Source organism: Panthera onca, chromosome C2 (genome assembly GCF_046562875.1).
Source record: "Panthera onca isolate mPanOnc1 chromosome C2, mPanOnc1 haplotype 2, whole genome shotgun sequence".
Lineage (NCBI taxonomy): Eukaryota > Metazoa > Chordata > Mammalia > Carnivora > Felidae > Panthera > Panthera onca.
In genome coordinates, this window is record NC_138347.1 from 90,724,489 (window position 1) to 90,740,525 (window position 16,037).

The 16,037-nt window shown below is 34.4% G+C and overlaps 1 protein-coding gene across 10 annotated transcripts in view; it reads right to left on the reverse strand.

The window, feature by feature from the left end:
- Positions 1-230: 230 nt before the first annotated feature.
- NAALADL2 (N-acetylated alpha-linked acidic dipeptidase like 2) overlaps positions 231-16,037 on the reverse strand; it is a 1,341,335-nt gene continuing 1,325,528 nt past the window's right edge. For all 10 annotated transcript variants that reach the window (XM_078432146.1, XM_078432147.1, XM_078432148.1 and 7 more), the window contains one exon: positions 231-1,790. In XM_078432146.1, coding sequence (XP_078288272.1) covers positions 1,592-1,790 — 199 coding nt within the window. In that variant the 3' untranslated portion in view covers positions 231-1,591. The remainder of the gene's footprint in view (positions 1,791-16,037) is intronic.

The following is a 16,037-nucleotide window of genomic DNA, read 5'->3' on the forward strand; positions in this document are numbered from 1 at the left end:
GCAACAGCTGACCCCTATAAATCAATTAATCAATACTGATTATTAATTCTTTCCCCTCAACTGTCGCTTTCTTTGAAATGAAGAGTAGGTTTATGCTTATCCATAAACATCGGAGACTTAGACATACAAGCATTGTCTGGAATCTTGTTCTGTCTTGTATCTAAATGGGAAGTGTGTTTGAGTGCAGTGTTAGGTACAGACAGTTCACATAAAATATGCTGAGGATATGCTTCCTAGGAGGTATCGCTTTATTCAATACCAGAAGAACATTTCTAAAGAGAAGCTCACAGTTTAAACTGTCATCCAATAGAAAGAATTGGAGGCTTTTGGGGAATAGTGGATGCTAGGGCCATTCCATGACAGTGTCAACATGAAAAACTTCATTTTCCACATGAGAGAAGAATCGAAGTGTGGGAAAGACACACTCTTGTAGTAACACTGTATTTTCTGCATAAAATTAGAAGCATGAATATTTTCTACTTTTGCATCTTAGTCACAATGAAGGATAAAGAAGGAAAAATATCAAAAGTTTCTTCACAGAATTAAGAAGTTTTTCATTGATCAAACAGCTATTTCTTTCATTGTGAGTCCTTTGTGTCAGTGGCAGAAACAGCAGTTTGGTGTTTTTTTAAGATAGTTTGGGTTTTCAAAGAAAACTTTGCTATTTTCCTGTGGAAATTACATGGTATTCTGTTAAAACTGCCTTCCAGGAAGGAGTTTCAGAAGAGATACAGGTAGGAAGAACAATGCAAAATGCTTTCATTTCAGAGTAGCTAGGTTTCAGTGCTTCCTACAGAACGAACAGAAGAAGAAATAAGAAATATTTTCTCCCTCATAAGACATATATCACTCCTGTAATTTTTACAAAATCAACTGAGGCAAATTAGGGGTTTCAAAGCTAGTCACCTTATAAGTTGTTAGGAAAAAATTTGCATTTAAATTGCTCTGTGCAGCTACTTTGAGATTTTCCCCTGGAATGTTTATGGCTCTTTTTTTCATTAATACTTAAAAAAATACAATTTCATAACCAGTGTATTACTACATCTAGTTGTATTATGAACAGGCACTTCATTTCATAAAATAGAAACATTCAAAGTGGTTTTGGTCGACCAATCATTCAGTCGGAATACTTGAATTCTTCATATTGAATACTTACCAGTGAAGTTAATCTGAAACCATATCAACTTTCCATTTCTATTACAGAAACTAGGTCATTAATAGCTGTAACATAGGGAATAACTTCTGTTCCTACATGGTTTATCCCTAGAATTGAAGATTGTCCAGAACTTCTTGGAACTTTGCCCCCCAAATATTTCATATATATAAAAATACAGCAGATTTCTTTTTAATAGATAAACCTTAGGTATTATTTCAATAACTTGCTTTTACATATTCAGAGATGTAGATATAAGAAAATATTAAATGTGCAAAATGCTCTTTTATATGTACATTTAAAAATACAACGTAATAATAGCTTTGGAATTGTAAAAAAGTCATTGGGGGGAAAGTCTTCAATGTCAGAAAATCTGGTTAGGTTAGAGCTTTTGCTTGAGGAATTGTAAACAAACTTCTTAAAATGCTGCGAGTTTTCTCAGTTCTTTCCAACCAAGACACTGTCGAACACATCAAGTCCTGCTTTAAAGTAAACCTGAGCTGAATTAATGCTGTTCAACACCTCTGACAGGGCTTCCTGAATGGTCTCATTTGATGCAAGTAACTTGCAGTGCTCCCAAGCCTCCAGGAGTATTGAAAACTGGCTTGTCTTCCCATCAAGGTGGTACAGGATATTTCTAAAAACAAATACAGAATGTGTAAATGCTTCGTGCACAATGCTATTTTCATATCAAACATCATAATAAAAATTTCCAAGAAACAGTGACATTTATTGTAAATGAAGAAATTATAAAAATACAATATTGTCTCCAACTGCTAATGAATTAATGGATATAGACGTTGATCAAATTTCCCATAGTGAGGAGGGATAATTAGACATTATATAGCTCCCTCATGGCAATATACAGTACTATCTATGAAACAAAATAAAGTAGTTTCGCTAAAAAAAAAAAAGAATCTGAATCTGATGAAGCTTCTAAATCTAATCGCTAATAAATACAAGAGAGACAGAGAAATATGTTAAATGAGATGACAATGTGTCATTAGCAAATACAAATGGTGGAGAACTCTATAGGACAAATGATCCAGTATATTCAATAAGCAAACTGAAATAAAAAAAAATAGGTGACAGAAAAACCTCTGGACTAAACCTCATTCCTGCGCTATTGACATCTGGGGCTGGATCATTCTTTATTGTGCAGCTGCTCTGTGCATGGCAGGATGGTTAGCAGTATCCCCGGTCTCTGCCCACCAGATACCAGTACCACTGTCTTTTACTTGCCTCCATCAGTCTGGGCTGCTGTAATGGAATACCATACACTGAGTGGCTTGAATAACAAAGGTTTATTTATCTATCATGATTCTGAGGCTTTAAGTCTGAGATGGAGGTGCCAGCATGGTCGGGTTCTTGGTTAGAGTCCTCTTCCTGTTTACATTCTCATCTGGCCTTCCTTCGTGCATGCACACACATAGACATCCTGTGTCTTCTCTTTTTATAAGGGCATTTGCCCCATCAGGAAGGCCTCCTGCATGAACTAATCTAATGTAATCAGCTCCCAAAGGCCCCACCTACAAACACCATCACACTGGGGGTAAGTGTTTAACCCCTATATTTTGAGAGGATACAAACCTTCAGCCCATGGCAGCTGAGAAAACCAAAAATGTCTCTGGACTGCCAAAATTATCCCTTACAGGGCAAAATTTCCCCTGATTGAGAATATTGCTTTAGACCAAAAGAAACCTGTCAACCAGTCATAAAGTAGACTCTCCCAGGTTTTTACCCAAATTGTTTAAAAAATAAGAAGCAGTACATAATTGAATACTAATAGAAGATTTGTTAATATTAAGGAATTGTTAATATTTTAGGTGTAATGATGGCATCATCAGAATGCTTTCAAAAAGTGTCCTTATTTTTTAGAAATAGATACAGCAATATTTGCAAACGAAAGGTTATCATGTCTAAGATTTTGCTTAGAAATATTTGAGGGGAAAAAGGAGACTAGAGCCATAGATAGTATAGAGGGGGATAAGCGTAACCATTAGTTACTAATGTTGAAAATGGATAATGGGATGTGTTATACTATTTTCTCTTCTTTTGTGTATATTTGATATTTATAATACTGTCTTCTCATAAGTGTGGGGTATATAATACAATGTGGCCGTGAAATGTATTCAAATTTCTTAGAAAGAAGTATTTGGCCTTGGGCAAATCTCAAGTGGTCCCTTTTATCATTGACAGATATAAAGAGATGCATTTTGGCAGAAAACTGTGGATTATTAGATCATTTGACTTACTCCCAGTCCAAAGTAGCTGAAATTCCATAGTCAAATAAGAGAGGCAGATATAAATAATTAAAATACACTTGTCTAATTGTCAGATTAGAAATAGAAGGGGTAGTGATACAAGATGAAGGATTACCGTGGAAAAAGGTCAGAAAAAAGTTCATAATAGAGAATATTTGAATTTCATGTTGAATCAACAGTTACAACATGGTAGAAAGCAGAGACAGCACCCTATGCAGGAGGGATGGCATACACAAAGGTACACACTTAAAAAACGGCTTGGTACGCCCAGTGGATCAATGCCGGTGTTTCTGTATGACCAGTGGTCAAGGCCAGAGTCGGCAGCTTTAGGAGAAGAGCTGGACAGCAAGGTCTGGCCACCCTAGAGGCCCTTCCATACCAGGCTAAGAAAATCACATTTTTACCTCCAGGCATTAAAAAAAAAAAAAAACAAAAACAGCGAAAGGTAGATTTGATTTTCAAATGATCACATTATAATATAAAGTCTGGAGAAGCACTTAGTCCACACGAAAGGGGACACTGTTGTGAGTTACACACTGATAGTTAATTTTGAGAGACAAAGTGAGGGCCACAGTACAGATTTAATTAGTTTATACTTTCCCTAGCACTAACGTCCATTTATACAGAGTTCTGGATTATTGGTTCCTGTCTCATCAAAATTCCTGTACCTCAGCCTCTCCTGAACTTCTCACATTGCACTCTGTGGTGTATCGAATCTACACGACCCTTCATGCCAGAACCCTGCAGATCATCTCTTTTCCTTGTGTGTCCAAGTCCTCTCTGATAATATTGACTTCCCCACCTTTTCAGTGTCTCTTCTCTGCCATGGGACCCTGCACCCTATATTTCAAGGATATGTTATGACATCCTTGCTTTCCACATCAGGGTTGGGAAATATGTTTTTTATCAGGTCTGATTTAGTGTTGTGAACACAGAAGATCTTCAGTCATGGTCATTTAATTTACTTAAATTTTTATCGGCTTAGGGTAGTGATAGGAACTGAGTAGATCCTCAATAATATTGGTATAAATTACATCAATCCAGTTTAATTTGCATTTTAAGTATTAACTATTTAAGAATAAAACTGTCTTAAATTTCTGTATTTGTAGAAAATTTTAAGCTGACAATAACTACATATTGCGTGGCAGTGGGGCAGAAGATCCTTAAACGGAAGAGCCTATTTCAATCAATTTTTCAAAACAGATCATTCAAAGTGAGAACTATCCCTAATAATCCAATCCAAAATCCTTGAATTTTGTGCCTATGAGTAAACTTGGTATTGTATGAATTAAATAGAGCAGTGAGGGGTGCCTGGGTGGCGCAGTCGGTTAAGCGTCCGACTTCAGCCAGGTCATGATCTCTCGTCCGTGAGTTCGAGCCCCGCGTCGGGCTCTGGGTTGATGGCTCGGAGCCTGGAGCCTGTTTCCGATTCTGTGTCTCCCTCTCTCTCTGCCCCTCCCCCGTTCATGCTCTGTCTCTCTCTGTCCCAAAAATAAATAAAAAACGTTGAAAAAAAAATAAAAAAAAAAATAGAGCAGTGAAAGAAAGGTACTTCCTAGATTCCAGATATTCTTGAATTCAGGCATAAATTTGTATTAAGAAACATATAGTCCCTGAATATGGGAGGAAAAAAATATCTTCCAAATGGAGTGGCCAGTGGGTCATGTGCAATTCTCTGGCCATAAGCTGTACTCTGAGAAAAATTTGGATCTATTTCCAGAATTAGAACACTCTTTGTAACAGAGATTTCCCTTCTGCCATTCCCATAGCATTTATAAAATGAAAGAGATTGTCAGAAGAAACCATTCAACCATGCTAACATAATCATGCAAGCAATTATACATGTACATACATACAGAATCCATTCATACATGCTTTGACTTGTAAAAGTGTTGATTATATCAAAATAACTTAAAGTAGTTAGAGTTAGTGAAATACCTAATGACAATTTCCCTAAATATTAGTTTTATTAGTTTTACATCACTCAAGGGAGGTAAATAAAAGAAACCAAGTAATACAGAGGAACCTTGATACAACCATGGAATTTTTCCAAATGGAGATAAAACAGCCTCAGATAGTCACATGTATTCTCCTACATGGCACAACCTATACAAAAATTACTTTTTTCATTTTTACATACTCTTTCTCAGTTGCTTTTTTTTGTTAAACTTTATTTATTTATTTTGAGAGAGAGAGAGAGAGAGAGGTCAGGAGAGGGTCAGAGAGAGGGAGAGAAAAAATCCTAAGCAGCCTTTGAGCTCAGAAAGGAGCCCAACATGGGGCTTGAACTCACAAATCCTGAGATCATGACCTGAGTGGAGATCAAGAATCAAACGCTTAACTTACTGGGCCATCCGGGTGCCCGTCAATTGCCATTTTTTTAAAAAAGTGTGGGTTTTTAGAGTCAAGATACCTGTCAAACATATTTAAATTCATAGTGAGCCATTGAAACAAATAAACACACACGCGCACACACACACACACACACACATATATATGTGATAAAGGAAAATGATTTAAAAATTAAGATCTTTTGAGGATAAAAACAGTTCAAATATATCTTAATTATTCAATCATTTAAAAAGTACTTCTTTAGACATAAATTATACTGCTTTACCAATAAGAATTACTAAATTAGTATAATACAAATATTTAATCATCTATCACAATATTTACAATTTTAAATTCTCTCCTTCCACTTTATCAATTTTCTGTTTAATTATAAATCATTTCATGGCAAATGTGTTTTCAGAATCTAAGAGTGCAATAGATATTTTCAAAAGCTGTACCAAAAACACTTCCATTCCTGGAAGGCATATTGCTAAGCATGCTGACAAACAAAAATATAATCTTTGTTATCCAGAACTGCCTCATAAAAGAGTTGAACGAGTGCAATTAATATATTATGGGGAGCATGTTTAATACTTTTGGTTCTGTATAATGACCTTTCCACATTTTCAAAACTCACTGGCACCAAATACATTTCTACATATACATTCTATGGTTATTAAATGTTAAATACTATTAATATTAAATTTAATGATAAGGTATTAATAAAACATGCTCATAAAGGTTACAAGATTAATCCCTCAATGACAATTCATTTAAACATGAGCACAGCCTCTAATATATATATGTACAACTTTAGCCATAACCACTATAAAATATCTAGAAAAGTGATAATGGAGAAGAATAAAAACACATCCTTAAAAGAATGTTTAGGTCTAAAGCACAAGAAATATAATTACTGTTTTTTGTTTTGTAAACTGGAAAGCAATACATATACTTCTTAAAGACCAGTGCAATGGAGTCTACAGTGTGCCAACATTCGTTTTTCCTAAGTAGTAAGCAACACAGTAAAATACGTTTATAATGACTGTAAACAAGCCATGTGAATAGAAATGGACCCTTTTTGGTTTGCAAAATTCCACAAGGAGCTAAACACATTTTCCATATGCTACATGATTCAAGTAGTAAGCTGTGGCAAGCTATTATGTAAGATAAACACTCATATCCATTTCTACCCAAATTGGCTACAAATCAGCATAAAACTACAGATACTGAGATTCTACTTGAAGATAAGTAAACAGGATTCTTTCATCATAATGTAAAACTTTCATTTTGGGGAGCTATTTATATAACTTAAGTTAGTTGATCTTTATTATAATAGAAATTTTTTCACCTGGATAGATTGTTTTATCTTATAAACAGATTAAGAATAACAAAAATATCTTCTTTAAATTTTCATGAGAAGAATAATTTCTCGTGCTGATTTCCAGAAGTAGTTCATCTTTTTCTATTTTTCTTTTGTGTACTAAATGTGTACCATTTAGCTTCCTGCTTACATAAAATAAATTTCTATATTTGGAGCCCTTTTTCAAAAAAGTACCATCATAGTATTTTAGTTTTAATATTTTAATGGAAGACAAAACTCAAAACCCAGCCATGTTTTTACATTTCATCACATACTTTTCCATATCTTTCTTAGTTCTAAGAACTTTCTTACATATTCAATCATTAACTCTAAGTTCCCTAGGATCATCCCTGGGGGACAAAATTACTGTAACATTTTTTAATATGAAAATGATTCTTGCCTTTGGAAATATTTCAAATTAGATCAGTGTTTTTGATGGAAACTTCTAAGTCAAAAGCTCTTTGTATTCCCATTTATGTCACCAGCATTGAACCTCAGTTAAATGGAGTTAAAAGATTTCAACGATACATACTATATCAGAGAACTTAACTATGTCTTGCTTTCTTATTGATGGGTCATATTTTTCAGCTTAGGGAAGACTGGGAATTGGCAAATAGCCAGTCAAAGGCACATTTCTAGCAGAAAATAGGATAGAAAGAAAGAAAATACACTTGAAGAGTTTTCATGTCAAAAGTCTACCCTTTACGACCACAAGAAATTATATTCCTTAATGAATCACTCTTGCTCTTATACACACCTCCTTTAGGCCAATTCAGAAAATTTCCTTGTAGAGAGAATGGACTGTGCTATTAATTCAATAAATCACCATCTTATTTGCATACACACAACATGTATCTCAGTATGGCATGTAGAGACATCAGACCTAATTAAAATATTATTTAATTGAAATCATTTTCATAGTTATCATGTTTAAAATAACATTAATTCCACCCTCATGCCTATCTTCCCTCATCTGTAACAATTTGGATCTTATAAATGTAATTCATACAGTCATCCTGACCCACACACAACACAAAGAGACTACTAAAAGGAAAGTGTAATACATTATTGATGACACTAATGAAATTACAACACACATCATTCATTTTAATGGGTCTGTTTCAATGACACATCACGGTGACCAGGAAAGAGCAGTGCCAAACTCAGAAACCTAATTAATAACTCCTGCAAGCATCGGTGAAGGAGATGAAGCATCTTTACTCAACTGACAAATCTTTTCCATTCAGCTAAGGCAAAGGAAAACTGAAGAAAATGAAATTTGAAACAAAGGGAGCTAAAGTATTCATGAGTCATTTCCTTGCGTGTGAATTAGCAAATTAATGATGGAAATGATGACTCTCTTTCAAATGTTCCTTCCTATATTCATAAATGGGTGCAGGATGCCACCCATCCTAAATTTGAATTAACATTCATTATACTTCATGTTGAGAAACTCCTAAATGAGATCACAGTAAATAAGAAACCATGTCTTTCAAAATTCATTGGAAGTACATGCTGCCTGCAGAGACAAAAGGCCAGCTCAGTTTTTACAACTGTGGCTAATTCTTTTTAAGGATTATACTAACTGTACTCCATAGTTAACAGTGGATTGTTGTATTTACATCAACATTAGGAAAGATCATTTGACTTGGATACTATGTCCATGAGAATTCACAAAATACATGGCTGCAATACTTATAATACAAATTATCTTTTCAACTAAATCTGAATTTGGTCTATACTTGCAAAAGCAGAATGAGAACTAAGACCATTGCTGATATAGTCAAGCCATAAACTCACTCTGCGGACAATTGAGATTGAAATAACATGTGTGGTAGATGGTTTACAAAAACGCCTGTAATTATTCTCCTCCCTCTATGCAGGCCTCGTCAAATTTGAATGTAGCCCCAATCCATCAGGAAGTGGAGTCTATTTTCCTGCCTATTGATTCTGGTTTGGCTTTAATATTTGCTTGGACCAATAGAATGTGGCATATGTGGTGAGCCTATGCCTCAGAAGATCTTGCATGCTTTCTCTCTCTCTCTCTCTCTCTCTCTCTCTCTCTCTCCCCCTCTCTCTCTCTCTGGAACCCTGACAAACCACCATGTGAACAATCCTGTTAGCATGCTGGAAAAAAAGAGAACACATGGAGCAGAGAGGACCTGTTCAGCTGAGTGAGGCTTCCTATTCTAGCTTGTCTCCATCCAAGTTGGCCACAGAAGCACTGGCTATATATATAAACACAGCCAAGAGGTACACATCCCAGCCCAGATGAGAATTACCCAGGCTCAGTCCAGCCTAGATGGCCATACTGAAGACTTACACACAAAATAAATGGTTGTTTTAAGCTGCTAAATTTTGGGGTGACTTTTAACGGAGCAATAAATGATTGATATGATTTGTAGTGTATTTCTTCCCTGTGGGAAGGAAAAAGTTAATACAGGAATCAGTTCTCTATTCCCTCTTAACAGCATTGACAGAGTACAACCTATGCTGTAGGTTTGACAGTTCTTTAAGTGACTAGCTGAATTTGGTAGACACTTGAAAAATCATGCCAAACAATCCTCGTGACATGTGCGTTACAAAGTTAGGATATCTGTGTTCATTCATTTGAAATTTTAAAATCTGTTAGGAGTATCAGGTGAGATTTTTTTTTCTATTAAACCAAAAAATAAGTTAATCGTTATAGCATACTGGGTTTTGTTTTGTTTTGTTTTAATGTGGATCATCTGCTTGCACTACAATTACATATAAAAGAGAGCAGAGAACAGAAACACTTAACTACTGTATTCTATGTCTCAGGACTTCTCAGTCCATCCAAATATATTATTTCTCAGGGGAAGTTCCCTGAGAAGAGGCTATCTTTTAAGATAATCAAGGAAGATGCCCTTGAGTGGAGCAGTGTTTGATGGTTTATCAGTGAAGAAAAATTCTATTTCTGCACTCAAAAATTTCCCATTAAATCAAAAGTGGGCCCAGAAATCAGACAAAGATTAACACAGTCCTTAGCACGTTTCAGAATTTGGAGAAGATGGTGATACAGTTGACCACTTTTCCCCACACTCATGTAATTATTTTCTTGGTTTTATTTCACCATTGTTTTTTTCTCTCCATCTTACCTTCACCTGGATGTATGACTTAGACCTCAATGTTTAGATGACTTTTCTTTCTTAACTTACTTGGAACTCATTTTCTCTTAGTATTTGAGTTTCTATCATTAGCAGGTGTGATCTGTTACCTTCCAAAGACAATTTCATTTGATTACCCCAAAGGCACTTGACAATTAACATAACAATACATTTCCTTTAATCTATGCTCCAAATATTTGCATTTTCCCTTCCTCCATTATTCTTTCCTTACCCTCATTACTTTTAGTAAACAGCAAGGCTGAGGCTACAAAACCAAACAAAATAACTAATTCAGGTTTTTCTTCATTTGTTTTTTTAATCCAGTAATGAAAAGGATGTGAACTATTTGTTTTGAAAAGTTCATTCTAAAGGCAAAAGTTTATAATTTAGGTTGTGTCTATTTAAACAAAGTGAGTAATTGAGCCAATATTGATCTTTTGGTTTATTCTATTCAACAGCCCTTATTAAACATCTAATATGAGTAAGTTGGTGTGTTAGGTGCTCAGGGATAGAAAAGAGTTCATAGTCCACGTCAAAAGCTAAGCACATAATGAATAAATTATTATTTTCATATATTGTCTATATAATGCATTTAGAATATTATATGGTATGAGATTATTTCATTTCATATTTTACAAAACTTTTCACTTTATTTTATACATATGTATATGTATATTAGACTGTGAGAAAAACATTGCTTTGTTATAAATGTTTTTGTGTATCTTGTTTCTCTAACTATGTCATATGGGCATATAGTACAAATTCTGTAAATATTCTGTGCAGTGCTCACCATACATCTTATGGTTTGCGGGAAAATCTCCAGAAGTAGATCCTAATAGTATCAGTTTAATTTGATACATCTGATTCTAATCGTCATAATATTGATTTAGATAACACAGTCCTAATCAAGTCAGCATAAGGTAATTCCTTAATCAAATGGATTATTTCAACAGTGGGCATACGTTGGCAGTTATATTTGAAAGGAGACTTTCTGCAGGATTCTAAGAGCCATAGTTTCTGGCTTTTTGAGAGAACCACTGAAAGTTAATCCCTTTTCTGCTTTTGAATAGGACGGGTTATGGATATGAAATCTGCAAATGGTACATCCCTTTTTTCCAACAGGAGGAAAATCAGCTTTAATATGATACCATGGAAGTAGAACTGGAAGACAGAAATGTATTCCCTGGTCATATGACGGAGATGATGAATCCACCAACCTAAAATTTGCTTTTCCTCTTGACTTTCAATTATGTGAGTCAAGATACTTTACTACTTTGTGTAGGGTTTTATGCTACTTTCCATCAAATGTATGCAGATATACAATACTTATTAATTATATAGTTATTAAAAACACATTTTCCTTAATACTTATATCTTTTTACCTGAAAATTTAGATAGTTTATTTAGTTGAAGTCTGAAAATAATCACCTTGAGGTTAAAAATGCATGGTTTTCCTTGAATAACAAGTATTTTATTTGAGATGATTTGAACACTTAGAAATTAACAGAACATTAAAGTGTTTAACTTTAGCTAGAAGGAAAGCTAAGTACAGAGTGAGTGACCAGTTGAAGCTATGAACATTGATCACAAACGTTGGAGGTACTTAATGAAAGAATGAATGTTTTAATGTAAAATTTCTCTCAGAAACTAGAAGGATTACCTTTCATATTTTATGGAATTGTCACACATATTAACTTACTAAAAATGTGACAAAAATAATGTTTTAAAGGAACTCTGCTGTTGTTCCTTAGCAGAGTAAATTTGTTCACAATTTACTGGAGTATTACTATATTAACTATTTTTGCTAGTATAAGGAAATAAAATGCTGTGGTTTGTATTTGTAAACAAATCAATCCATATACAATCTACTATGCAAACTTAAAGAAAACTAAAATCACCTAATTTTGCAGTCCTATTAATTGTTTTCAAAATGTAAGTACTGCATAGGCAATTTTATTATGTTGAAGTTGACTGTAAAAAATAAATACAGATTGTGAATAAATAGTAGAAATATCTATTTGCTTAGGGAACTCAAAAAGAAGATGCACTCATTTTCACTCTTAGTCATGGTTGCCTCATTTATTTAAGATTTAAGGACCCGGGAGAGATCATCCAATTGGCTGACTTAGGTCACATGGCTGTCCCCTAGCTCAGGAACAAAATATCTGGATCCATTCACCTTCTGTTGGGGGGAGATTAGCCTTGCTTCTTACCAACCTCATAGGGAATTCCTCTCATATAGGAAGGAAGTTCTGATATTAGGCAGTAATAAATTTTATTTTTTTTTTACATTTTTATTTTTTTTAGAGAGAGAGAGAGCATGCACACATATGAGCAGATAGATGAGGGGCAGAGGAAGAGAAAGAGAGAATCTTAAGCATGCTCCATGTCCAACACAGAACCCCACGTGGGGCTCAATCTCATGATAGTGAGATAATGACCTGTGCCAAAATCAAGAGTTGGACATTCAACTGACTGAGCCACCCAGATGCCCTGCAGCAGTAATAAGTTTCAAAACATCAACCCAACAAATATCTATTACACTAGTGATGGGAAGGGAAAGTATATTCCAATAGAATTCTCTTGGAATTATCCTCTAGATTGCTGCTCTACTGCACAGCATTTGCCCCTTTATATTAAAAGTTAACAAGTGCTCTATAATATTCCAGCTGCAGTTATCAAAGTGAATGTGTATAAGAATAACCCGAGACAATTTTAAAACTAATGAAGAAACTCAGCTGCAATGGGTCTGAAGATACCTTAGAGGAGTCTGCATTTTTCCTATTCCCTTACTTAAGTCTTTTCGGTGATACCTATACATTCTTAAAAATTCCTTCCAGTGAGTTTACAATTACTAAGAGGTCTTGTTTTATTTCCAAACAGGTTTCTTCCAATGAATGCATTGGAAAGGAAAGACTCACAAGTATTAACTGATAAAATGAAAATGTTGGATTATATGTGGACAGATAACTAAAAAAATTAATGAGGGAACGGGAAGAATATAGTGACAATGGAGGAAAAAAATAATCTGTACTCAGATTGTTTTACAAGTGCCCAGTTCCTGCTCAAAGATGAGGAGACAAACTGGAAATCTTAGATGATGGATCCTTAGTGTGGCTTCAATGAGAAAGTAAATTTAGAATTTCAACTCTTAGAACAATACTCAAAAAAAAAAAGTGCTTTGTCCTATATCAAAAGATTGTGATAAACATTTCAGTTAAAATAAATTGCTTTTCAATCATTTGATCATTGACTGGTTCTGCTTTATGTCAGATGAAAGGATATATACCTTTTAGGCAGTATGTAATCAAACCTTTACTCTTAAAAAGTAGGAAAGCAGGGGTGCCTGGGTGGCTCAACTGGATAAGCGTCCAACTTTGGCTCAGGTCATGACCTCATGGTTCATGGGTTCAAGCCCCGTGTTGGGCTCTGTGCTGATGGCTCAGAGCCTGGATCCTGCTTCAGATTCTGTGTCTCCCTCTTTCTCTGCCCCTCTCCCACTTGCACTCTCTTTCTCAAAAATAAATAAACATTAAAAAAATTTTTTTAAGTAGGAAGGCAAATAGGTATCATTTTGAGTTCCAATTCTCATAGACAGGTGGTCATGACTTGAAGTGCTTGGTTGACAATGGATTGGTGGCTGTCTTGGGGCCCCAAATAAAAGAGATCTGTTATTACTTAGACTCTTATTTGTACACCTTCCCTCATTTAAGAATATGTAGTCCATTCTCCTGGTAATAACACATAGGTGTCTTGAAGCAATCAATGGATGTATAAACCAAGCTATCACAATGAAGGGAGAAAGTCATAATTATTTGGTTTTGCTATTTAATGTAGAGTCAACTCCAGTACTCCCTTCTAAATTGTATAATCTAAATTCCCTATTTTTCCTATTTATGAATTTTAATTAACTGAATAATTTCTAAATTTCTCCTTTACTAGGGGCTCTAGACTGTGAGCCTCTATTTGTTTAAGCAATAGTCCAATTTGTTATTAATCAATTAAATTATATTTAAAGAAAACAATTAGAATTTATGCTTTTTTTTAAATAACTATTTCACAGATATTAACTCTTTTTTCACTACCTGAAATAACTAGTTTTTGAAATAATTGAATTTATTCGGTGAGTTCAGTTACATTAATCTATATCCACCTTCTTTCTTAAATCCTAATACTTAATATATGCAAAAATGTATATACACAATTCTTAACTGAACTCATTGGAACTGTGGCTGAAAATAGGAAAAAAGTAATTGGTTCTTTGCAGTGGACATTGTATATGAATCATGTTGAAACTTTTTCCATACTTAATAAATGTTCTGATAGACACATTAATCCAATATGCTGAAAACATCATGAAGTGAATTCTGAGCCATACAAAGGCAAAGACCATTAGTAGTAGAATGTGTCTAAAGTATGTAAATGAGGGTACCTGTGTGTCTCAGTTGGTTAAACAACAGACTCTTGATTTCAACTCAGGTTATATCACAGGTCCTGAGATTGAGTTCCCTGCGTTGGGCTCTGCGCTGAGTGTGGAGTCTGCTTGTGATTCTCTCATTCTTTCTCTCTCTCTCTCTCTGCCCCTCACCTTTCATGCATGTGCATGCATTCTTCCTGTCTCTCAAAATAAATTAAAAACAATTTTTAAGTATGGAAATGTTGGGCAATCTGTAAGAGGATTGTTCAATTTTATATATTACACAATATGATTAAGTCATACATGATGATTAGGTTATAGAATTTTAGTATTTTTAGCACTTAAAAAAAAAACAGATCCAAGAAGATTTACATTTCAATAGAAACAGGGGAAAGAACATGGTAACAATCATACTAATTTCATAATACCTAAGAAAATCTAGGAAGAATTTTAAATTAGAAGATGACAGAGATCAAAGAAAAGAAATTACCTTGAGAGCTCATTCATGAAGTATTTATGAAGTACCAAGGACTATGTGGGATATGGAAGAATTAGAAAAGTGGTCTCAATTTTGAAAGGATTTTTGAGTTTTAAAGTAGTAAAGAGTGAACAGTTTCAGAGCTCTTGTCTTCTGCATATGTGGCTAACATTGAAAACAAAGTAAACTCTGAAGTTCAAGAATTCTACCAGTTTTTCTTGCTCAAAAGACCTTAAAATGAAAAATAAATTTCTTTTTATATGTTTGTATTTACTTTGAGAGGGAGAGAGTGTATGCACGAGAGAGAGAGAGAGAGAGAAAGAGAGAGAGAGAGAGAGAGAGAGAGAGAGAGAATCCAAAGCAGGATCTGTGCTGTTGGCACAGAGCTGGATGTGGGGCTCGGTATTATGAACCTTGAGATCAGGATCTGAGCCGAAATTCAGAGTTGGATGCTTAACTGACCAAGCCACCCAAGTGCCCCTGGAAAATAAATTTCTAATAATTCTGTATATTTTGTCTTTCTTTCCTCATAAAGAGACAATTTAGAGATGTTGGAGATCATTTGTCTAAACTGTAAAGATATTGAAGAGTGATAGACTGATAAAAATTTGAATGGACATCATAGCCTATTATGTAACTTAATATTATTTTATTTTCCATCATTAATTACATTTGATAAAATTTTTCACCTTATATAATTAGAGTTATATGTCAATATTTTCCAAGGAATATATTTTTATGACGAACTAGCAATAACTACTACAATGGCTACTAGCTTGAAGTTAAACTATACTATAGATATACTTTTTTCTCCATTATTTTAGAAAAACTTACAAAAATCCAATGGAATATAAATGTAAATATATGCATATAATTTCTGCTAATTTGAGAAATAATTGGAAG